At 41.2% G+C, this 26,091-nt stretch overlaps 1 protein-coding gene across 1 annotated transcript in view; it reads right to left on the bottom strand.

The window, feature by feature from the left end:
* The window catches only part of STS (steroid sulfatase), a 207,726-nt gene that overhangs the window by 98,867 nt on the left and 82,768 nt on the right, over positions 1–26,091 (bottom strand). Inside the window, 1 exon segment of the mRNA XM_033201712.1 lies at positions 386–526. Within this exon segment, the coding sequence (XP_033057603.1) occupies positions 386–526 (141 nt within the window).

Here is a 26,091-nt window from a genome sequence, read left to right as displayed (position 1 = left end):
TGAGCCAAGACAGAGTAGTGCAGACTCATAACCAACCAGAATAAAGCCAGATGCCAAAAAGAGAAGATGAAATAGGTGAACAAAAGGGATGGAAATGTGAATGTGTGGAAAGCAGCATCATAGCCATCAGTAAAGAAGAACTGTGATGCACACCTTCTTAGTGATCTCCCTGAGCTCATCCAGCTCCCTGTTCATAGTCAAACAGATAAACTCACAACTGCCTTCATGACACCTACATCTCAGTGTATCTACGTAAAGCCAGGCATGGTTTGGAGGGTTTTGAACGTTTCTACATGTTCTGTGCTCTATAGATCAACATTAACAATGCCGGGGACTGTAGCCTATGAATACAGCCATGTGTTTACTGAGGAGCTGCATTACCAACCTGAGAGTTTTGTTCCCATAGCACCCAGGATCTCCAATGCCGAGGTCGTCAGCCATCACCAGGATGATGTTTGGCCTTGATGCTGTGTGGCTCTCGGCTTCCCAGAGAAAGAACAGTAGGAGGAAAGGGATCTTCATCTTTCTGTAAAGGACAAGGACACAAAAAGGAACTGAAGGATGCCGGCTTGAGACAAGGTTTTGCTCTGTTGCCCAGGCTGGGGTGAGGTGGTACGATCTTAGCTCACTGCAACCTTGAAGTCTTGGGTTCAAGCAATCCCCCTGCCTCAGCTTCCCAAGTACTTGGGACTATAGGCATGTGTCACCATACTCAGCTAATTTTTGTGGTTTTTGTAGAGATAAGGTCTTGCTATGCTGCCCAGGCTGGTCTCGAACTTCTGGGCTCAAACAATCCTCCTGCCTCACCCTTGTAAAGTGCTAAGATTATAGGCCTGAACCACTGTGCCTTTCTAAGGCACTGTAACTTTCTAAGGAAACAGAAACCTCTCAAAACTCAGTGTATTGGGTCAACAGCCTGGGGCAGCTCTTTGTGCTGGAAAATGTACAGAGGGAAGAGAATTCATCCATCATCCATGTCTGCCATCCCAACACTCTCTCACCTCACTGCATTTCATTCCTTGTGAGAATAACAGGTGAAGGAATCTTTGGGGAGGATGGCGGCTTGAACACACACACAATGTCTTGCTTGTATGGAGGTCTGTGTACGTGTTCCAGCAGCCTGCTTCCTTTGACTTAGACCCCCTCTTGTCGAGGAGGATGTGGGCTTTCTACTTCATTTTGCTGTTTGCCTCTCTTCTCACTCTTGCGGTTATGCTGCCCCACCCTGCAACAGGTTCTCCATTTAGAACCAGAGCTTATGTTGGCAACAAATATGAGGAGGTTGCTCAACAGGTTTCCCAGCCAGAGAGAGGCCTGGCTTGGTTCCCTGGAAGGGAAGGTGGCAGGTAGGTGTGCAGTGTGGTAGCCTGAGGTCTTACTTACTCAATATCAATGTCCTTCTAGTCTTCACATCGGCAGTAGTAGGCAACACCTCTCCCAGCTCCTGGTTCACAGCCTTGAGCCAGGTTCTTACTCTCAAATACTTCTAGAACCAAGTCTCTACGGCTCTGACCCTGACATCAGGAGACAGAACTCACTACTTTCTCGTTCTGTTTCTCATCTGCCTGGGGAGAAATTTTTATCCTTTATTTTCTCACCAGCCCGGGAAGAAATGTTATGACCTTTATTCTAGGTGGGGGGTCAGGGGTAGGTGTTAATCATATCAGTCCTCTGAATCTTAGTTTTCTTAACTGTAAAGTGAAAGAAATTGAACAATTTTTTTGTTCTATTAAGTAATTTTATTTTTATTTTAAAAAATTTGAGGCAGGGTTCTGGCCCTGTTGTCCAGGTTGGAGTGCAATGGTGTGATTATAACTTACTGCAGCTTCCAACTCCTGGGCTCAAGTGATTCTCCCATCTCAGCCTCCTGAGCAGCTAGAACTAGACAGGTGCACACTGCCATGCCTGGGTAATATTTTTTTTATTTTTATTTTCTAGAGGCAAGGGTCTTACTATGTTACCCAAGCTGGTCTCGAACTTTTGGGTTCAAGTGATCCTCCCACATCAGTCTCCTGAGTAGCTGGGATGATGGTGAGGACCACCCGGCCTGGCAATTTCTTTCTTTCCAATGTTTACTGAGGAGATAGGGTCTCACTATGTTGCCCAGGCTGGTCTCAAACTACTGGGCTCAAGTGATCCTCCTGCCTTGGCCTCTCAAAGCACTGGAATTATAGGCATGAGCCACCATACATTGCCTAATTTTATTTACTTTTAATTTTTAAAAATGTGTATAGATTTAGGGGGTACAGTGCCGATGTCTTACATGCATCTGGTGTAGTGGTGGAGTCTGGGCTTTTAGTGTACCTATCTGTTCTCTCCTGACACTGTACCCTCATTACCGTGTATCTGGGAGCACTGACAGTCCAGTGTGTGAACTGGAGTGTGAGCTTGACCTCACTCTGCATCTGCTTTTGCCCTCACACCAGCCTTGGTGCATGCAGACAGCTCCCCCAGAGTCACTGAGGACACTGGGCATCAAGGCCAGTGCACACGGTGTGGCAGAATCTCTTCCCTGGCTTTCCAGCAACACCTGTCAGAGTGAGCCATTCCCTTGCTCAGGAATGCGCTCCTCTTTGAACACACTCCCTGAGGTTACTATTGTGTCCCTCTTTCTTCCGAGTCTCTATTTGCTGGTTCTTCCCTATTCATGGACCTCAGAATCAGGATCACACCCCACATAATTACAGAGGCTGGATGGGAGATGGGAAATGGCCTGAGTTTAGCCACCGATATGGGGAGGGGGCTTTGCCAGCTGAGAGCTTGCACCCCTCCTAAAGGATGTCACCCTTGTAGCAGCTTCCAATTTTTAAAGAGAAGACAGACACACAGATTTGCATGTGCAGTTATATGACCATCAATTTAATAATTTAAACAAACGTGTAGGCTAACTGGGTGCAAAACACTCAAAGAAACAATCAAACAACGACTAAACTTATTTCCTGGCCTGGCGCCACTTTTGAGTGTCCATTTTTCAGTCTGCACTTTAAATGTTGTGAGCCTCAAGACACTTTCTGCTTTCCTGATCTCCTCCCTACCTTCATGAAATACACATGCTGTCTTGGTGAGATTAAATACCAAATGAATGCTTAGAAACACCTAGGTTTTATGTCCAGAGAGACTGTATGCCCAAATACTGAATTAAGGTCTCCATACAGACATGTATCTGGTATCTTGAATTTAACATGTTCAAACAGAGATCATGAATATGTAAAAAGCACCCTGCTATTATTATGTGAAACCATTTTTGCCATTGAGTCTAAAGGCCCCCAATTCGGTTTAATCTGCTTAAATGCTAAATACAGATAAAGCTGATGCAAAGTAACTTCTTACTGAATTCCTCAAATAAGACTGCATGAAATAATACAGTTATACAATGCGTCATGCCAAAGACCTTGTCTATCTTAATGCTTAAGCTAATATTTATGCTTGGAAAGAAATGAGAAATTGCCTGTTTCTTTTCTTTCTTCTTTTTTTTTTTTTTTTTAAAGCATGGTTTAAGACTATGGGCTTTACACAACCAAAAGCTGGCATGAACTTAGAGGCTGGCTTGAGAGCAAATCACAACATTCAGATAATATAACTTCAGTTTGAAAAGGTCTTGCAAATCATGCATCCCAATTCTCTTATTTTCAGATGGGGAAACAAAGACTCAGAGAGATTGGCTGGTAATGGTGGCTCACACCAATAATCCCAGTGCTTTGGGAGGCCGAGGAGGGAAGATTGGCGGAGGTCAGGAGTTTGAGACCAGCCTGGGAAATATGTAAGTTCCTATCTCTACAAAAATTTTAAAATTTTTCTGGGCGTGGTGGTGCATGTCTGTAGTTCCGGCTACTTGAGAGGCTGAGGCAGGAGAATTGCTTGAGCCCAGGAGTTCGAGACTGCAACGAGCTCTGATGGCGCCATTGTACTCCAGCCTGGTTGACAGAGTGAAACTCCTTCTAATTAATTAATCAATTAAATAAAGAATACAGACTTTCTACAACCAAAACCTGGCATGAATGTAAAGTCTGGCTTGAGATCATATAACAACATCCGTATAATATTCAGGTAATATAATATCAGTTAGAAAAGACCACGCAAATCATGTATCCCAATTGTCTTACTTTCAGGAGAGAAAACAAAGACCCAGAGAGAGTCAATGAATTGCCCTAGTCATACTCATAGCAAGCTGTGGTTTCTAGACTAGCACCCAGGACTCCTTATGGCTCTTCTCTCTCAGATTGTCCCTGGAACCCAGTATTTCTAGGGTTTTTCAGCATTCCACATGGTGGATACTTCAGTGCTTTTCTAATTACTCGAGCATTTCCCTTGGCTACTGAATAATGCCTGTCATTTCCCAGGGCTCTGTAGTGATGCCTCCTGCTCCTACTGATAGAAACAGGTCCTGTCTAAAGGACCTCACAACCACTGCCCACCCAGTCTGAGTCCCACCACTGGTGGCTGATGATAAGGATACTGAGCTCTGTCTCACAGGCTCCGGGATTTAACACTGCTAAAGCCCCTACTGCTGCCAGCTGGTTGGCTCCTGCACTGGTCACTCCTGAAGCTGCCAGCTATATGCTGCTGATGCCCTAAGCTCCTAATATTCCACGTAGATTTCAGTAAAAGCACACTTCACTTTTTTCCCCCTTCAATTAACCTACTACTGCTTGGAATCTGAGAATTAGGTAGACTTCCCTGCTGAGTGACTGATGGACATGGGTCTGAATGTCAACCCATTTCTCTAATGCAGGCTCCCTGGCTGTGGCCCATATTGCTTCTCGGTCTGAACTTGGAATGAATTCCTTCCCAACAGGCTTCTTTATCTCAGTAAAACAGACTTTTGTGGGGCTTCCACCTTGGGTCTGAAGACATGTCTGTATCCTGGATAGAATACACCTTAGGCATAGGTTGGGCTGACAACTATAAATGCATGCTATATGCCAATTATGTCTATAAAAATAAGCTTTGTTCCCATTAAAAATGGGTGGTAATTATTTTTTTTTAAATAAGTACTCCATCCCAGGGGAATTGGGAATGATTATTTAATAGATACAGAGTTTCAGTTTTGCAAGATGAAAATGATTCTAGAGATGGATAGTGGCGATGGCTGCAAAACAGTGTGAACATACTTAATTCCACTTAAAAATGGTTAAGATGGAAAATTTTATGTTATGTGTATTTTGTCACAATTATAAATAGAAATAAATCTTAAAAAAACAAGTTAAGAAAAATTCTTATAATGTTAAATTTGAAATGGAAATATTAAAATGAACGTATTAGTTACAATAATGCAATCCTTTCTCTGACCCACTGGTATTCAGTGAGGCCATGTATCTTGCATTGGCCTTACAGAGACCACAGTATACTTGTTCTGCCTTGATTTGGAGCTCAACCATGTTGATTTGTCTTAGCCAATGGGATGCTATCAGATATGAGAGAAACAGAAACGTTATGCTTGCATGTTTAGCTTGGTCCTGTTGTCCTTTTGCCATCACCACAAGAAGCTCTTTCTCTAGTATGTGCTACCTCCCTTTCAGCCTGGGCCCCAGAATAAATGCATTTGTAGCAGACGCAGCCCAACAGGCAGGCTGGTGCTTGTTTGTTTCAGCCAACAAACAAACCAGTGAGAATATACACTGTTGTGTTAATCTATTGAGCTTGGGAGAGAATTGGTACATGACATTATTGTGGCAACAATTCACTGAGACACTATATTATCTGAATTGACAGTTTGCAAAAACAGACAAAGGGTATGCACTGCAAATGTTGATAGAATACACATAATTAGGGTTTGGAGAAAATCAAAAATTCTACTTACAACATTTTGAAGTAGAATTTTTTGGGTTTGTTTTCATGTGTGTTCACCTTGCCTTCCCATTAAGTATTTATAATCCCTCAATTTTCTTTAGCAGTTCTCCCCCATGGCCCTGTGAGTGAATAAATATTCACTAAATCACTTAATTGAGCCTTAGTAAAGGAGTACACACAAATGCAAATTACCCAGGATAATGGGTTCCATTACAGGTCATGAATGGTATTAAATCAGGATTTCTCAACCTCTGCACTATTGACATTTGGGGATGGATGATTTGTTAGTGTAGGGGCCTGTCCCGTGCATTGCAGGATATTCAGCACATCTCTAGCCTCTACCCACTATATGCCAGTAGCATGTATAACTCCCCTCAGTTATGAGATCCAAAGATGTCTCCAGACTCTACCAGCCATTGCTGGGAGAAGGGGAGACAAAAATTTCCCCTGCTTGAATACTACTCTATTACAGCAAAAGAGGAAGCTGGTGTGAGAGAGTAGACATTCAGTAATGAGAGAGAACTCAGTGTCAACTATGTTTTCCTCTTAGCTCCAAGGGAAGTATTTTTTCTTACAACATCCTATACAGTTGTTCCATGCAATCATCACCACTATGCTCTTACAGCTGCACTCTTAGAATGTGAAGTATTTTGAGAAGCATGATATTTTTTAAAGAAAACAGAGTAAATGTGGGAAGCTATGTGACTGGCAGTCCGGGGGTACTTCCTTCACACATGACACTACTAATCATAGTCAATCACCTCTCTCCCTCCTGATCCACTCAATTCTTCTTATCTACATTGAGTTGGTACTTTTGTTATTCAGTTAGATTACTAAACTTTGCAAAGTGATTGAGTGATTGACTATCTTACTCTTATTTATTCAAATAAATAGGGCAAAAGAGTTTTTTGTTTGTTTTAAGTCTCTTCACTTTTATCTCCTCGGGAGACTTAAGTCCATGGGACTAATTCTAGAATTCAAGGATGTGTTTGATGGTCACATTCACTTTCTATGAGAGAGGAAAATGTTTACATGAAAACACACACACACACACACACACACGCTATATTTAGATTATTCAGCTCAGCTCTGTCATTAACTATTACCATAGAATTATTTTATGTGACACACTTATGTTTTATTTATAATTTATGACATTCATTTGACATGAATTCTATACAAAGTCTGAGATGAAATGATTTAGTCCCTGGCATAGGCCTTGCATCTTTTCTCTTTTAAAATAGGCCAGAAATAAAACTACCCCTTATCTCATCATAAAATTATTATTTTGCAGCTAAAGATCTGTAATGGCTTCACGCTGGCCTAAGACACAGACTGAGAGTGTAACTAATGGATCATCTCCTTCCTGGGTGAGAATTATCATCCCTTGAACATCATTAACATAAAATCCCATGCAATACCCTGCTACCTTCCTTGCAGACTGCGAACACTGTGCTGGGCAGGACCCACAGCTAAGTTGAAAGCCTCTCCCAATCTTAACTCCTTAAACACAAACTTGGTAACAAAGAGTGAACAATGGCTTATCTTGTGAACAGGTTTTCTAAGGCTAGGCTCAAGATGATGTGTGCTCTAACAAATGTTCTTTTGTTCTATCCCTTTCTTGGAGCAGCCGTTTTGAGACAATTCTTCATTGTGTTCAACATCTGTTAACTCTTTGGCTGGCAAATCCAGGCTCCAGCCCCACATCCGTGACAGAGAAATTGCAAATATGAGCAAATATATCTGTACAAGTGCTGCACGCTTCTGTTTAAACAGCTAGGTGAATGTAATAAAAGGTGAACTCTCCTACCTTCAACACTGCGATCCTAACAATGGACCTCATATTGGAGTGAGGTGAAGAAAGGCTGAAGAATAAGAGAAGGGCAGAGATAATTTGGAGAGGCCAATCTTTAGCCCCCATCCCCAGCTTGCATATGACTTATCTGGGGACACCGTCTCAGATTCCTTGCATGGGAGGAAGTTCCCCTTTTCTTATCACTGTGCATTCTTTCCCAGCACTGATGATACAAGCAAGTGCAGTTTTAGTTATTTTGTGTTTAAGCTTCCCTGCTGCACTGGAAGCATTCTGCAGCCAGGAAGAAGTCTAAGTGCCTCCTGGCTATATACCTACCATCCTCTCTCATGCTTGGCACACATTAAATGGTCACTATTTGTGGACTAGGCAAATGAATAAATAATGACAGAGAAGGGTTGTAAATCTGAGATCAGATTATTGTTTCCCTTCCTAATTAGACTGTAGACACCATGTGAGCAGGGGCTGGTTAAGCAACAAGTATCAAAGAAAGCCACATTAAATCAAAAATGTATGTTTATTCTGTTTAATTAAAAGGCCCTCATGCCAGTTCAACCAGAGAGGAAATTAAGCAGGGCCATGCACTATTTTTTAAACGGTTGGAAGATTTTATGGGGCACAGAGAAGATTCAAAAATTAGCATCCGTCTTTAAATATGAAGAGTGAGACACACTAGAGGTTTTTAAGATAACTGAAAACACCATTAATAATGCTCACGAAAAGCTCAGGGTTGGAGCATCGGGGTCCCTAAGTAGATTTAATGGCTTACAAATCCATAACTAATACCAGGAATTTGCAAAAGAGTGAATTTAATAACCGCCTATCCTCGTAAGAGTGCAACATATAGCATTCATATCAGAGAAGGCTAGAGCCAGGAAGCTGTGTTCTGTGTCTCTGCTTCATTACTAGGTTCATGTTTCACTTCATACAGGAAATAAATACATAGCTTTTCTTATTTTAAAATAACAGCTTTTCGAGTGCTTAGTATGTACCAAGCACTGTAAACTGCTTTACCTACTTCTTAACCAATTTCTCCTGTGTGAAAAAAAAAAAAAACATGGGAACACGTTTTTATCATGAGTTGATATTTGACTTAGGGACCTCAGATTTTGTTAATAGTGTTTCTCAGCCTCAACACTATTGACATGTGGACTGGATGAGTCTTTATTGGTGCGGAGGGGGGCTGTTCTGTGCATTGTAGGATGTTTAGCACCATCCCTGGCCTCTACCCACTAAACCCCAACAGGATGCTGTCCCCAACTTCTCTGTTCTCCTCTAGTTGTGAAATAAAAAATGTCCTCCAGATATTGCCAAATGTCCTCTGGAGAACACAACTGCCTCCAGCTGAAACCACTGAGTTAGTGCTAGCATGTTACCCACCCTATCATCTGTAGAATTTTCACCTCCTGGACATAACAGAATTGCAATTCATTCCCTCTGCTCCTGTATGTAGGCAGATCAGCATCTACCAAAGGATTTGGAAATGCCAAATCATTTGAGTAGATGCAAATTTCTCATTTGTAACCACAAGTGCATCTCCAATGTTAACAGACAATGTTTCTCAGGTATAATATACTTCCGCAAGCTATGGAAGCCCTTAAATTCCAACGCACATAGGCAACCATCTCCAAAAAGGCTCTTCAAGGAAAACATTAGGCTGCAAGCATTCCTTCTTCTCATACCTTCTAAGTTGCTTATTCTGTCACTTGTCCATGTGGCAAATCTTTTGCTACCTTACATTTTTATCAGGAGTTATACTCTGCACAACAGCATCGTGTTCCTTGCCTGTCTGAACCCCAAAGAATCCTTACTCCTACACATTGGTCTTTGGGAGCCATACCCTTCTTCTGTTTTTCTTAGACAGAGTCTCACTCTGTTGCCCAGGTTGGAGTGGAGTGGTGTGATCTCAACTCACTACAACCTCTGACGCCCGGGGTCAAGCGATTCTCCTACCTTAGCCTCCCGATTAGCTGGGATTACAGGTGCCTGACACTGCACCTGGCTAATCGTTTGTTTATTTATTTATTTAATTATTTTGTTAGTAGAGATGGGGTTTCGCCATGTTGGCCAGGCAGGTCTCGAACTCCTGAGCTCAAGTGATCCACCCGCCTCGGACTCCCAAAGTGCTGGGATCACAGGCGTGAGCCACCACTCCCAGCCCGGGAAACAAACTTCTCTCTCTCTCCCCTGACCGACTTCCAATAGTCCTCTCACCTCCCTCCCTTTTTGGGATCTCCCCTTTTCACAAAAAGCAAATGCAGATCACCACGATTCTTCCTGAAAGATAACCAACCCCGGGAATGTGATAGTCTCTGTTTTTGTTGCAGCTACTCTCTCATTCCTAACTCTCCTTAGTTCTCTTTTTGGTGGCTTTTATTCTCTGCTTGTCAAGAACTAGCAGAATGAGAGGAAAAATAAGAGTCAGAGCTCTGGCCTCATCTCAGGCCACCAGCTATGAGTCTTTAGGAGGCATGTTCTCCTTGTGAATCACTCTTCTGCACATCACCCTAAGATGTCACCTTGACCATGGGGGAGTCACTTGGGATACTAGCAATAAAAGGTTTCCAAAATGCAACCAGATGCAGTAGATTACACCTGTAATCCCAGCAGTTTGGGAGGCTAAGGCAGGAGAATTGTTTGAGCTCAGGAGTTCAAGACCAGCTTGAGGAACATAGCAAGACCCCATCTCTACAAAGAATTTAAAAATTAGCTGGGTGTGGTGGCACATGCCTGTAGTCCCAGCTAATCAGGAGGCTGAGACAGGAGGATGGCCTGAGCCCAGGAGTTTGAGGCTGCAGTGAGTTATGATTGTGACACTGCACTCTACTCTGGGTGGCAGAGCAAGACCCTGCCCTACCTGACTCCCAGAAATGTTTCCAAAATAATAAAGTGCTAGACAAATGTAACTTGTTAGGATCATTTTAGTCTAGCTACACCTTTGTAGTGGAAAGCAATTCACTGACAATTCAACCAAATCCATTTCAATTCCACAAATACAGGGCAAAAACTAGAAAGATATTATAGCAGTCCTATGGTAGTTCTATGATTGTATGAGACACACAGTCACCCTGCAAGACTCTAGCAGGTCAAATGAGGAAACCCACAAGTACAAAACCCACTAAAGTGGGCAGTGGAGTCAGAAATGCAGTTTCTGCTATGAGGTTTTCATTCTCTCTCCCCTGCTTGCTAGCAGTGAAACCACAAGCTATATATTTAGCTTGTTTTCTTTTCTGTAAGAGAGGAATAATAATATAAGTATTATTTTGAGGATAAAACTACACACTTAGGACCTTTTTTATTTTTATTAACTAATTAATTTACTTATTCTGAGACAGGGTATCACTTTTTCACCCAGGCTGGAGTGCAGTGGCATGATCACGGCTCACTGCAGCCTCAACCTCCCAGGCTCAAGTAATCCTCCCACCTCAGCCTCCCAAGTAGCTGGGATTACAAGGGCACACCACCATGACCAGCTAATTTTTATTTTTATTTTTTTTATAGAGACAGGGTCTCTCCTTCTGGGTTCTTAGTACTTATTGATTCAGCAAGGGAATCATAGTAAGAGGCCATAGTTGTTCATTATAGTTATTTAATAATATTAAGTTACTATTAACTTATAACGTTCTTATTATTAAAAGTACAATTATTAATAATAAAATGTTATGTAGAGTATAATAAGTACAGTAGTAGAGTTTTGAACAAAAATGTGGTTGACCAATTAAAAGTGGTCCCAGTGACTTCCTTTCTGGTAGTCACATCTGATACAATTCCCACCTGTTGAGTATGGGCTGGACCTAGTGGTTTACTTCCAATGAGTAGGATATGGAAAAAGTGCTGAGATGTCACTTCTGTGATTGGGTTGTAAAAGATTATGACCTCTATCTTGCTGGCAAACTAGATATCGCCTGCTGGCTGTGGATGAAGTAAGTGGCCATTGTGGAGAGACCCATGTTATAAGAAAAAGAGAGAAGTGTCCAGCCAACAGGTGGCAAAAAAATGAGGCTTTCAGGTGAACATCCTGCAAGGAACTAAGTCCTGCCTACAACTATCTGAATGAACTTGGGAAGAGATCCTGCCACTTTTGAACCACAGATGAGACCACAGCCATGGCACCTGAAGTAGCCTGAAAGAGACCTAGCAGTTGAGACGGATCCAGCTACGCTATGCCCAGATTTTTGACCTACAGAAACAATGGGATAACAAACGCGAGTTGCTTTGAGCTGCTAAGTTTTGGGGTAATTTGTTACACAGTAGTAGATAACTCCAATAGCTTGAGGTGAGGAGTTCAATGTTGTCAGTGAGGACAGGAAAAAAGCTCCCCAGGACAGCAGCTCTGAAATGTCATGTTGAATTTATTTTAAGAACATGTTTCATTAGTAATGAGTCTCAGAATTTATATAAGCAATTTAAGGACACATGTCTCAGCTCAGCAACCATGTAAAAATGAATTTTTGTTTTATAACTGAAAGTTGAAAGCACCTGAATTAGAAAAGGGCATTTAGGGTAGCCCAAAGGGAAGTGGCTAAAAAAGAGATTAAATAGAGCAAAATTCAGGCCCTGTATGAGCACTAACTAAAAGCTCACCAAAAAAACTAGTTATTTAGAGACCTACTTTGGACTATTACACTTTGTGATTTTTGTACACAAAAATTGATTTTTTTAAATAAATGTTTTGTTGTATTTTTAGTATTATAAATGTACAAAAGAGAAAACACCAACCAGTCACTCAGAAAGCCACTCAGGTAATACAGGTGTGTTTCTCTCTGTGTTCTTTGTTTCCTATCATTATTGTATAAGTTGCTGATGTTGCAGGATTCCTACAAACTGTGTGCATTGATTGGTTGGTTATTTTTTCCATGCAAAACTCTGACTGTGAGGTGGAGGAGAGGTCAGGATAAATCATCATGATCAGACATGGAGGGCATTTACCTTTTTTCTTTCTCTTATTTTAGGTTGGGGGCATTTATCTTTATTCAGAAGTGATGAAGCAGAGATTGAGGACACGAGGGGTGACAGGCATGGTTTTGTTATACTCCCGCAGACATTCTGGTTGCTCCCTGGCAGAAGGGTTGGGCATAAACTGGAGTGGATCCCACGACAATGGCCATAGCCCCTCAAGGAAGCTGGTCCAGACTAGCACAGGGGCAGGCAGGAGAGAACTGGAGAGAACTGAGCCGATTTTAGACACAATCAACACAAGCTGGTAATTGCCTGGATGTGAAGTGTCAGAAAGAGGCAATAGTCAATGATGACTTCAGCCTTGCCCCTTGGAAAGACACTGGTCCCATTAGCTGGGTAGGGAACAATTAAAAATATTGGAGGATTAAGATTATGAATTTGTTCCACACCAAGATGCCACCATAGAAGGGATCCATTATATATATACATATACATACACACACACATATATATACACACACACATACATATCTGTGTCTGTGTGTGTGTGTGCTCCTTGGAGAAGATTCATTTCCATTTTCTATGCTATGTGGTGAAAGGGTTAGTTCAGGTGCAGACCATTTTATTGAAATTGAACCCATAGGATAAAAGCCCATTAATAATTTTCTTTTTTTTTTTTTTTTTTTTTTGAGACGGAGTCTCGCTCTGCCGCCCAGGCTGGAGTGCTGTGGCCAGATCTCAGCTCACTGCAAGCTCCGCCTCCCGGGTTCACGCCATTCTCCTGCCTCAGCCTCCCGAGTAGCTGGGACTACAGGCGCCCGCTACCTCGCCCGGCTAATTTTTTTGTATTTTTAGTAGAGACGGGGTTTCACCGTGTTAGCCAGGATGGTCTCGATCTCCTGACCTCGTGATCCGCCCGTCTCGGCCTCCAAAGTGCTGGGATTACAGGCTTGAGCCACCGCGCCGGCAATAATTTTTCATGTCTATATTAATCTTGAATCATAAAATGATTTTTTTTTTCATTCTTTTTTTTTTTTTTTTTAATTATACTTAAGTTCTAGGGTACATGTGCATGACGTTTATATCATGTATAACTCCCCAATGCAATCCTCCCTCCTCCCCCCTCCCCATGATAGGCCCCAGTGTGTGATGTTCCCCTTCCGAGTCCAAGTGATCTCATTGTTCAGTTCCCACCTATGAGTGAGAACATGCGGTGTTTGGTTTTCTCTTCTTGTGATAGTTTGCTAAGAATGATGGTTTCCAGCTGCATCCATGTCCCTACAAAGGATGCAAACTCATCCTTTTTATGGCTGCATAGTATTCCATGGTGTATATGTGCCACATTTTCTTAATCCAGTCTGTCACAGATGGACATTTGGGTTGATTCCAAGTCTTTGCTATTGTGAATAGTGCCGCAATAAACATACGTGTGCATGTGTCTTTGTAGTAGAGTAATTTATAATCCTTTGGGTATATACCCAGTAGTGGGATGGCTGGGTCATATGGTACATCTAGTTCTAGATCCTTGAGGAATCGCCATACTGTTTTCCATAATGGTTGAACTAGTTTACAATCCCACCAACAGTGTAAAAGTGTTCCTCTTTCTCCACATCCTCTCCAACACCTGTTGTTTCCTGACTTCTTAATGATTGCCATTCTAACTGGTGTGAGATGGTATCTCATTGTAGTTTTGATTTGCATTTCTCTGATGGCGAGTGATGATGAGCATTTTTTCATGTGTCTGTTGGCTGTATGGATGTCTTCTTTTGAGAAATGTCTGTTCATATCCTTTCCCCACTTTTTGATGGGGTTGTTTGTTTTTTTCTTGTATATTTGTTTGAGTTCTTTGTAGATTCTGGATATTAGCCCTTTGTCAGATGAGTAGGTTGCAAAAATTTTCTCCCATTCTGTAGGTTGCCTGTTCACTCTGATGGTAGTTTCTTTAGCTGTGCAAAAGCTCTTTAGTTTAATTAGATCCCATGTGTCAATTTTTGCTTTTGCTGCCGTTGCTTTTGGTGTTTTAGACATGAAGTCCTTGCCCATGCCTATGTCCTGAATGGTACTACCTAGATTTTCTTCTAGGGTTTTTATGGTATTAGGTCTAACATTTAAGTCTCTAATCCATCTTGAATTAATTTTCGTATAAGGGGTAAGGAAAGGATCCAGTTTCAGCTTTCTACTTATGGCTAGCCAATTTTCCCAGCACCATTTATTAAATAGGGAATCCTTTCCCCATTTCTTGTTTCTCTCAGGTTTGTCAAAGATCAGATGGCTGTAGATGTGTGGTATTATTTCTGAGGACTCTGTTCTGTTCCATTGGTCTATATCTCTGTTGTGGTACCAGTACCATGCTGTTTTGGTTACTGTAGCCTTGTAGTATAGTTTGAAGTCAGGTAGCGTGACGCCTCCAGCTTTGTCCTTTTGACTTAGGATTGTCTTGGCAATGCGGGCTCTTTTTGGTTCCATATGAACTTTAAAGCAGTTTTTTCCAATTCTGTGAAGAAAGTCATTGGTAGCTTGATGGGGATGGCATTGAATCTATAAATCACCTTGGGCAGTATGGCCATTTTCACGATATTGATTCTTCCTATCCATGAGCATGGTATGTTCTTCCATTTGTTTGTGTCCTCTTTGATTTCACTGAGCAGTGGTTTGTAGTTCTCCTTGAAGAGGTCCTTGACATCCCTTGTAAGCTGGATTCCTAGGTATTTTATTCTCTTTGAAGCAACTGTGAATGGAAGTTCATTCCTGATTTGGCTCTCTGCTTGTCTGTTACTGGTGTATAAGAATGCTTGTGATTTTTGCACATTAATTTTGTATCCTGAGACTTTGCTGAAGTTGCTTATCAGCTTAAGGAGATTTTGGGCTGAGACGATGGGGTTTTCTAAATATACAATCATGTCATCTGCAAACAGGGACAATTTGACTTCTTCTTTTCCTAACTGGATACCCTTGATTTCTTTCTCTTGCTGATTGCCCTAGCCAGAACTTCCAACACTATGTTGAATAGGAGTGGTGAGAGAGGGCATCCCTGTCTTGTGCCAGTTTTCAAAGGGAATTTTTCCAGTTTTTGCCCATTCAGTATGATATTAGCTGTGGGTTTGTCATAAATAGCTCTTATTATTTTGAGGTACGTTCCATCATAAAATGATTTTGGTTAGCTCAGTGTGACAGCATATCATTCATTATACCTCCAAAATGTGCCCGGGGGTAGACATTATCAGGACTAGGATGAGAAATACCATCTAGCCCAATTAAGAATGTGAGAAAAATTTAAGTTTGTTAAGAGCCACTTAAGGCTAGTCAGGGTGGCTCAAACCTGTAATCCCAGAAATTTGGGAGGTCAAGGCAGGTGGATCACTTGAGGTCAGGAGTTTGAGACCAGCCTAGTCAACATGGTGAGACCCCATCTCTACTAGAAGTACAAAAAATCTGCTGGGCGTGGTGGCGCGTGCCTGTAGTCCCAGCTACTCGGGAGGCTGAGGCAGGAGAATTGCTTGAGGCTGGCAGGCAGAGGTTGCAGTGAGCTGAGATAGTGACACAGTACTCCAGCCTGGGTAACAGAGTGAGAGGGACTCGGTCTCAAAAACAGTGACACAGCACTCCAGTCTGGGCGACAGAGTGAGAGAGACTCGGTCTCAAAAAACAAAAAGAGCCACTTAGAATCCCACTGCATATCAATTATTACCAGCAGAAGTAATTGGACTTTGCTTTTTCTTTCCTACAAGCCTGGCTTAGAACAAGGTATTGATAAAGAGGTTTCACAAAATTGAAACAGAGTCAGTTGACATAAAAGTATTTAAAAATTAAATAAAGCTGCTCCACTCCAAAATATGAAGAACATGGCACATTAACTTCTGAAAAACTGCATAATTTTCCCTTTAAAAATTATTTTTCTGAACAAACTTAATTTGGCAAAAGAGCATGAAATTTTTTTTTTTTTTTTTGTGGAGAAAGTAGCTATTCCTAGAACAGCATTATTAGGAAGGAGAGAGACAAAGGAATATTTTTATAACTAGAGATGTAATTATATTAAATTTGTTCATTAAAAGAAAATTAACAATGTGCTTACATAACAGAAACTTTACCACAGCAAAGAAAATGTTCCTGATCTATTTGCTCGACAGGGAAGAAGGCTTATTAAACAGAGAAAAATTTGCACGACAAACAATATTTTTTAGAAGAAAAACAGCTTTGTTCAATCCAAGGTATGTACAGTGGTGAAATTTGATTCACAAAGTGCTACTATCCAACAAAGGTCCTGTTTTAAATCGATAAAGAAAAATAGTCTGACATGAGGACAGCAAACACCCATTCTGAAATTGTGTCTAAACAGACTTTTCTATAGATTTAAATACCTATTTAAATCACTTGTGATTTTTCTAAAATAAATGTTCACATTTTACTGGTTTAGCGAATCTGTTTCTATCGTTTCAATACAATCAATTATACCTAGCATAAATTCATTATAATATACATTGAGTATTAATAAAATACTAATTAAAATTATGTTCAAAAAGTAAGTCTTGCCTAAGCTATTTGTTTACATTTGAAGTCTTTAGAAGGGTTTGGGGCACACTAAATGTTGCATGTGTGAAGATTCTATTGGCTCCTGCTGATTTTTTAATTTTTTAAATTAAAAAAAAATTTTTTTAGAGATAAGGTCTCACTCTGTCACCCAGATGGGAGCACAGTGGTATGATCACAGCTCATTGCAGCCTTGAACTTCCTGGCTCAAGCAATCCTCCTGTCTTAGCCTCCTGAGTAGCCGGGACAACGGGCATGCACCACCACACCTAGCTAATTTTTTAAAAAAAATTTTGTAGAGATGGGTTCTTGCTATGTAGTCCAGGTTTATCACAAACTGTTGGAGTCATGAAATCCTCCCACCTTGGCCTCCTGTGTAGCTGGGATGACAGGTGTCAGCCACCACTCCTGGCTTTCTCCTTATTTTCCCCCTTCTCTGTTATTGCTCCAGTTGATGCATCATGAGATGGAGGGGAGGACACTGAGCAATGGATCCAGAGATGGTGGCTGCAATCCTGGTGCTGCTGCTAACTAGCTGTCAACATTGGACATGTCACCCAACCAAGTCTCTATTTCCACAGCTGTACAACAAAAAGGCTCCTATCATGTCTAAAACCTTGTGATGTTTACGCCTCTATAATCTGATGCTTTTTCTCTGAATCTACCTGGAGCTAAGGAGATGGAATCAATGTAAATGTCCATCAATGATGATTGGATACAAACAATGTGCCATATATATATATAATATATATATATATATATATCACACATTGTGTGTATACACACACACCATGGAATATTACTCAGCCATAAAAAAGGATGGGCTCATGTCTTTTGCAGCAACATGGATGAAACTGGAGGACAGTCCATCCATGTTGCTGCAAAAGACATGTAAACAATGTACTTACATAACAGGAACTTTACCACAGCAAAGAAAATGTTCCCTAGTGAAATGATTCAGAAACAAAAGTAAAAAAGCTCATGTTCTCACTCACAAGTGAGAGGTATACAATGAGTACACACAGACAGAGTGGAATAATAGACATTGAAGACTATTGAAGATGGGAGTGTGGGAAGCAGTGAAGGAGAAAATACTACTTATTGGGTACAATGTATATGATTTGGATGATGGTAGCAATGGGTACACTAAAAGTCCAGACTTCACGACACAATATATTCATGTAACACAGCAGCACTTGTACTCCTAAATCCATAAAAATAAAAAATAAGCAAATGCTAATCTCTTCCACAAACACCCTCACAGACACACTCAGTAATAATGCTTTACTGGCTATCTGGGCATTCCTTAGCTCAGTCAAGTGGATGCAGGAAATTAACCATCACAACATACAATGCAATATTATTCTTACAGTATTATTCTTGCAATATTCTTAACCTTACAAAATGAAGAAATCTTGCAATATGCAATAACACAGATGAACTTTAAAACATGTTGAGGCCAGGCCTGGTGGCTCACACCTGTAATCCCAGCACTTTGGGAGGCCGAGGTGGGTGGACCACTTGAAGCCAGGAGTTCGAGACCAGCCTGGTCAACATGGTTGAAACCCCGTCTCTACTAACAACAACAACAAAAAGTGTGTGTGTGTGTGTGTGTGTGCATGTTTGAATTTAAAAGGCCTTCATGTTTTGTTGTTTCGTTTTTGTCTCCTAAGAACTTGTCTTTTTTTTGAGCAAAACTTTGGTTTTTGGGGGGGTTCTGCCCAGAGTTGAGAAATCTAGTTAAAATATAGATAGTCCTTATCTAAATAAAATTGGTCTCCTTATGCAATCATATAATAGATTTGTGTAATTTTATGTTTGATTTGCTCAAAGAAAAATAAAAGGATCTCCCTCTAGCAACACCAGACCTTTTCTCTCTCTACCTTATGATGTAAATTTGCTGTTTGATTTTTACTTGAGTGGTTTCCTTTAACATGCAATTTTAAGGCTATTTAGCTGACAACCACCTAGGGCTGTAAAACAGGTTATCAAGAATCTGAAAGTCTAAGATAGAAAAAGAAAAAAAGGATGGTCTTTATGGATCTATAAAATGTACTTCTATTTGCATACCTAATGTATCTATGTATTTATGCATTGTGTACACAATGTTTCACTACTAAAAATATATAAAAGAGCTCTAATTAATTGGCTTGAAGAAAAATAAAAGCACTTAAATACTTTATCAGGAAAAAAAGGACTAGTCAAATGTTTTTTCAAGTTTATATAACTTAAGTAAAACCTTTAATAAACAAGCTAGCTTTAAAATTATTGGTAAGTAATATTAGAAATTTCTCAAGAATTGTCAGCATGCATTGTTTGCATTTACTAATTAAGCAATGTCATACTTATCCCTGTCAAATATTATAAGGTGCCAAATTTTGGCATAGGGGTTACAAAACTAAAAACCCAGCCCAAAACAGAATGACCTTTGCTTGTGTAATTTTTAATAAATAAGACATTGATATTAGTTTAATGAAAACAGCTACATCTTGAATTATTCAGTAAAATTACCATAACTTCTAATCTTGTGGCTTTAGGCAGTCTAGTCCACAGGCAGTAAGGAGGTTTGTTTTGGGAAAGGACTGTTATCATCTCCGTTTCAAAGCTAATCTATAAACTAAGTTCCTGCCAAAGTTAGTTTGACCTATGCCCAGGAATGAACAAGGACAGCTTGGAGGTTAAGAGCCAGATGGAGTCAGTTAGGTCAAATCTTTTTTCACTGTCCCAGTTATAATTTTGCAATGGCGGTTTCATAACTTTAAATCATAACTATCACAGTCTTCATAAATAATCTAGGTAACAATTAAAATAAAATAATTAGGTAAATGAAATAGGATAAATACTTGGAAACAAATTGGCCATAATTAGAATATAAAGTTATATTAAATTAAATAATAGATTTCATTATTTGGGTATTTTCCAATAATATATATATTATAGAAAAACATTCTTGCTGAAAAAAAGGTGAACATGTTTTGTCTAATTCAAAGCTTATCTAAAGGTTATATATAAAACAAGGTAAAAGGAACCAGAACATAAAAAGAGCTAGCACACTTGCATTCACAAATGTGTAATAACCAACACTGGATATCTCTGCTAGGACTTCAATTTCTTTAATTTCCCTATACTTTTCAGAAGACTATTTTTATTTGAGACAGGGTCTCACTGTTTCCCAAGCTAGATGCAGTGGCATGATCACAGCTCACTGCAGCCTCAACCTCCTGGGCTCAAGCAATCCTCCCACCCAAGTAGCTGAGACCAATAGCACAAGTCACTGTGTCTCTCTGGCCAATATTTAAAAATTTTTTTGTAAAGATGGGATCTTGCCATGTTGCCCAGGCTGGTCCTGAACTCCTGGGCTCATGATTCTCCCACTTTAGCCCCTCAAAGTGCTGGGATTACAGGCGTGAGCCAATGGACCCGGCTAACTAAATATTTTTCAAACAGTTTTTCTGAAGGCTCAAGGTTTCAAACATAGGTGCATACCACAGACCAAAGCAACTGGAATTAATTGTAACAATGCTTGTTACCTTAGTGTAAGCTCCTCATCCCTCTTAGTTTAGTAAATGTATGAACTTGGGATACACTTGAGTGCTGTCATAGGCAGGATACTTCTGTTGCAATTTTGGTTTTAACCTCTCCAATGAGATGCAGAAGGTCCATTATGTGTAATATGTGTGCTCTCCCTGAGGCAAGATATAAATGGTATTCACCACAAAGCTACCATGTGGAAGGAGCCATTTCTCTCTTGCTCAGATCCAAGACCTCGACCCAACCTCCAAATCCAAATGCTTTGCTATGAACCACTCATCACAGCTTACCTAATATTTTCATTTATTTACAAGGTACCAAATTTGATGGAGAGGACTGTGTTCCATAGTGGTCCTAAACATTCTGGGGAATCTGAAAACATTCCTCTCTGGCATGTTAAGAGGCCACCATATTTGGAGAGTTCTTGGCACTGTAGAACAGTGCGATGGCTCATGATCGTGGGATTTGAAGAAGAGGTTGAGAAGGCTATGTTTAAATGATCTCTTCACTGATAATAGTGAATTATAGAAGGATTTTGTAAGAAAAAAAAAACACATCTAGAAACATATATTGAAATTTTGATACTTAACACAGGAAGAGCCTAAGACTTTTTCTTTCTCCTGTGAAGGATCAAATTCAAGAACAATAAAGTCCCCGTGAGGATGAGGATAGTCTTTACATCCTCCCAGTGCCTAAAGGATGCTGAAGTTTGAAGTCATTGGTTGGGTCACAGATTTCAGAGGGGGAGTGTTCTAAAGAAGCCAAGGTTCCCAGAGACTGCCTTAAGAATGACAGTGAGCTAAGAGAGTTCAGAGCTGCCTCTGACTGGAGCGTCAGTTTTCCCTCCTTGGCCAGCATCTACTCTCCCACACAGTCTCTGTCCCAGTCCTACAGCTCCACCACCCTTTTATTTCCTGTGTCCCTCTATTTCCTTTCCTGTTAAACCAAGAGAAGTCCCTTTCCTTGCATGTCGGCAACAGAGTCACTCAGTCTGGCCTTAGGAGGAAATGATGGTGGATGTCTGGGACTTGCAGGAAAGGAGCTCTGGGCAGAATTCAGTCACCTGTGAGAGTTCTTTGAGGACCAGTACTGGAGACAATAATAAAGCGTTATTCTGCCCCCTGAGGGCATCTCTGTGCACAGAGTTTTTCCAGAGACCTCACAGGAAGCTTTGGTCACAATAGGTTTTGGATATTAGCATTTTCCAGGGTCCCCTGGATGAAACACCATAGAGCATTCCCATCTCATCTGACTTTCCGGCATTTGATAACCAGGGGTTATGTTACGGGGAAAATGAGGCAGGATGAAACCATGGGCAGCAGGTGGAAAAGGAGAGAAAATAAAATACACACAAGTTTGAGGAGTGGAGAAAGCAAGGGACTTGGGAATGGTGTGAAGTGCTTCCATACATTCAATACATATCAGCATCTGCGCTGTCAATATCAGAGGGCCTCTGGGATTTAACAACCAGATGACGAAACAAGACAAGGATAGCTCAAACCATCTTGGCTCAGCTGCTCCGTGGATGAGCATTTTCCAGGATCAGTGGATGGCCAGGCTGTTATTCTTACCTCCCACTGCAGCAAGCTAGTTAACCCTCTGTGTTAAAGGTATTTCATAGACATGGTAATCAGCCTGGGTATCTGTCATAGGAAGAGAAGGATGGGAAGCCCTAACCTGTACACTGAGCTCCTTCCCCTGAACAAGCTGTCTCATAATTGCTGCTCTTTTTTCAGGGGTCATAAATTGGTACAGACAGTTGTGATGATCTATAAATAAAAAGATGTAGAGGAATTTTGTAAAAATTGCTTTGGTAATCAGATGACTAGCAGGTGACCTGCGTTGGTGAAAATGTAAACTAGTACAGCCACTATAAAAAACAGTATGGAGACTTCTCGGCCGGGCGCGGTGGCTCAAGCCTGTAATCCCAGCACTTTGGGAGGCCGAGACGGGCGGATCACGAGGTCAGGAGATCGAGACCATCCTGGCTAACACTGTGAAACCCCGTCTCTACTAAAAATAAAATACAAAAAACTAGCCGGGCGAGGTGGCGGCGCCTGTAGTCCCAGCTACTCGGGAGGCTGAGGCAGGAGAATGGCGGGAACCCGGGAGGCGGAGCTTGCAGTGAGCTGAGATCCGGCCACTGCACTCCAGTCCGGGCGACAGAGCGAGACTCCGTCTCAAAAAAAAAAAAAAAAAAAAAATACAGTATGGAGACTTCTCAAAAACTAAAACTAGAACTGCCATATGATCCAGCAAGCCCACTACTGAGTATTTATCTAAAGGAAAATATATCAATGTGTCAAAGGAAGTCCTGCTATATTAGTCCGTTTTCTTACTGCTATAAGAAATATCTTTGTGAGGCTGAGGCAGGCAGAACACTTGAGGTCAGGAGTTTAAGACCAGCCTGGCCAACATGATGAAACCCCATCTCTACTAAAAATACAAAAATTAGTCAGGTGTGCTGGCATGTGCCTGTAATCCCAGCTGCTTGGGAGCCTGAGGCAGGAGAATTGCTTGAACCCAGGAGATGGAGGTTGCAGTGAGCCAAGATCATGCCATTGTACTCCAGCCTGGGTGAAGAAGTGAGACTCCGTCTCAAAAAAAAAAAAGGAAATATCTGAGACCGAGTACTTTATAAAGGAAAGAGGTTTAACGGGCTCACAGTTCCACATGGCTGAGGAGGTCTCAGGAAACTCACAATCATGGCGGAAGGTGATAGGGAAGGAGAGACCTTCTTTGCATGGCTACAGGAGAGAGAAGTGCAGAACGAAGTGGGGAGAAGCCCCTTATAAAACCATCAGATCTTGTGAGAACTCACTACGATGAGAACAGCATGGGGGGAACAACCCCATGATCCAATCACCTCCTATGAGGTCCCTCTCCCAACATGTGGGGATTATAATTTGGATTACAATTGAAGATGAGATTTGCGGTGGGGACACAGCCAACCATATCACCTGCACTCCCTTGTTTACTGCATCACTATTCATAATAGCAAAGCTATGGACCCAACCTAAGTGTCCATCACCAGATGAATGGATATAGGAAATGTGGTATATCTACATAATGGAATATTACTTGGCCATAAAAAAGCATGAAATCCTGTAATTTGCAGCAGCATGGATGGAACTAGAGGTCATTATGTTAAGTGAAATAAGCCAGGCACGGAAAGCCAAATACCACATGTTCCCAGTCATATGTGGAAACTAAAAAAGTTGATCTCACAGAGGTAGAGAGTAGAATGATAGATACCAGAGGCAAGGAAGGGTGTAGGGGGTGGGGGGAATGAAGAGATGGTTAATGAGTACAAAAATACAGTTACGCGAAGGAATAAGTTCTAATGTTCCATAGCAGAGTAGGGTGACTATAGTTAAAAACAATATATTGTATATTTCAAAATAGCTAGAAGAGAGGATTTGAAATGTTCCCAGCACACAGAAATGATAAACACTCAAGGTGAGGGATACCCCAAATACCCTGACTTAATCATTACACATTCTATGCATGTAACAAAATTTCACATGTAACCCATAAATATGTACAAACATAATGTACCAAAAAATAATGAAAACATCATTTTCCTAGGTTCAAAGTCCAGTTTGAGGAGGATGCAATATACAATTTGCCCACAGTGATGTAATCATCACATCCTTGCTGAGTCTTCAGGGATCCAAGCCACAAGACCCCAGGGAAATATAAGTGGACCTGACATCTACAATCAGCCAAAAGGCACTTTAAGGAGAGCTCCCACGTGTTTGGGTGTCCACATCAGTACACACCATGGTCCCTGATGGTGCCTAGCCCACACTCTCCATGCTTCTACCCAATGGAACCAGCCTTCCCAATCCCAGGGTCTCCAGACCTGGGCTGTCTGCAGCAAAAGCAGATACATTTTTCTCATGCTCCTGTTCAAGGTAGGAAACTGCTCACCTGCTATATCTACCAAATTGGTGTAAGTAAAGGTGAAAATAAATTTTAATGGAAACCTTGCCAGCCTCTTCCCCTTGGCTAAAAGATATCAGAGGCAAACTAAGGTACCAGAATACCCAAATTGCAACAGAATAAAATGTATGGTTAAAAAAAATAAAGGGGATAAAGTCCTATAAGTGTCTTTTGCTAACACTAATGCACTGTATAAAGGTTTCACTAACCCTAATGCAGTGTATACATGCACCATCCCTCCCTCCTCACTCATGCACCTGCAGGTGGTGCCTGGTTTTGGGGACCACTCCATTTCCCAGAGCTTCTGTTTCATTCTGCTTCTACCAAACTCCTGGCCCTGGGCTCTGGGTCTTAATCTGTTACCCCAGATGTGGTCCTTAGGTTTTCCTAAGAATTTCCACTTACTCTCAGTGTTGCTCTTGGCCATAGGATCCCAATACCCTAACAGGACAACCAGAAAGCAAAAGCTGACAATTACCCTCTGTCTACTCAAGACACACGTGGCCAGTTGAAAGTGTTTACAGAAGAAAAACAAATTAAAGTTATAGGCCATGAAAAGAGCAGTCAGCTTTAATTGCTAATTGTCACGGGTGAGTGGCGACTATCTGCGGTTGGTGGTGCAGGAATAAAAAGAATTTACCAAGACAGTTGTAGGTTAAAAAAAAAAAAAAAAGCAGATTTATTAGACAGAGAATGAAAATATGTTGCAAGGGTGCAACAGGCAGATCGGTGAGAGAAGAGCTGACTGCAAAGAGACAAAGCTTGCTGGGGATTTTATAGGATGGCGCTTGTGCTGTGTGCTGAAGAGGGCTTTGTGCAGTACCGATAATGCCAAGGTTGCAGTGAGATAACTTGCAATTTTCTATCAGCCAAGGGTCTGGTGATAGCTGGGTGCAGGCAGACTGTGAGTTATTTGCACAGGAGGGCTAGGTGTTCTGGAGCATGAAGAAAGGGAGACATAACTTACCTGCCTTCTCTTTCACTTTCCCTCCTTCCCCCTAGCCTGACCTCTCTCCCTAATTAGGACTCCACACTAATTAAGATGTGGAAAGCCAAAGGGACCAGTGAATACACATTGACAAGGTAAAGAAGCCATGAAGCCTTGAACTCATAGTTTCTTTTTAAACTATGATAAAATTCACATAACATCAACTTCACCATTTAAACTACTTTAAGTGTACAACTCAGTGGCATAGTACATCCACAATATTGTACAACTGTCATGTGTATCTCATTCCAGAACATGATTTCATCACCCCTAAATGGAGATCCCTGTGCCTGTCAGTGGTCACTCCTCATTCCTCTCTCCCAGCTCCTGAGAACCACTAATTTGCCTTCTCTCTCTATGGATCTGCCTATTCTGGACATTTCATATGAATGGAATCATGCACCATGTCTGGGTTGCTTTCACTTTAGGGAAATCATGAATAATGCAGCTATGAGCATTCACACCTGTTTTCAATTCTTTTGGGTACATACCTAGGAGTGGAATGGCTGGGTCATATGGAAATTCTAGGTTTAAATTATGAAGGAACTACCAGACTGTTTTCTAGAGTGGTTGAACCACATTCCCAACAGTGATTTAT

Source organism: Trachypithecus francoisi, unplaced genomic scaffold (genome assembly GCF_009764315.1).
Source record: "Trachypithecus francoisi isolate TF-2019V2 unplaced genomic scaffold, Tfra_2.0 Lachesis_group6, whole genome shotgun sequence".
NCBI classification, from domain to species: Eukaryota; Metazoa; Chordata; class Mammalia; order Primates; family Cercopithecidae; genus Trachypithecus; species Trachypithecus francoisi.
This window is presented reverse-complemented; position numbering and strand designations above follow the sequence as displayed.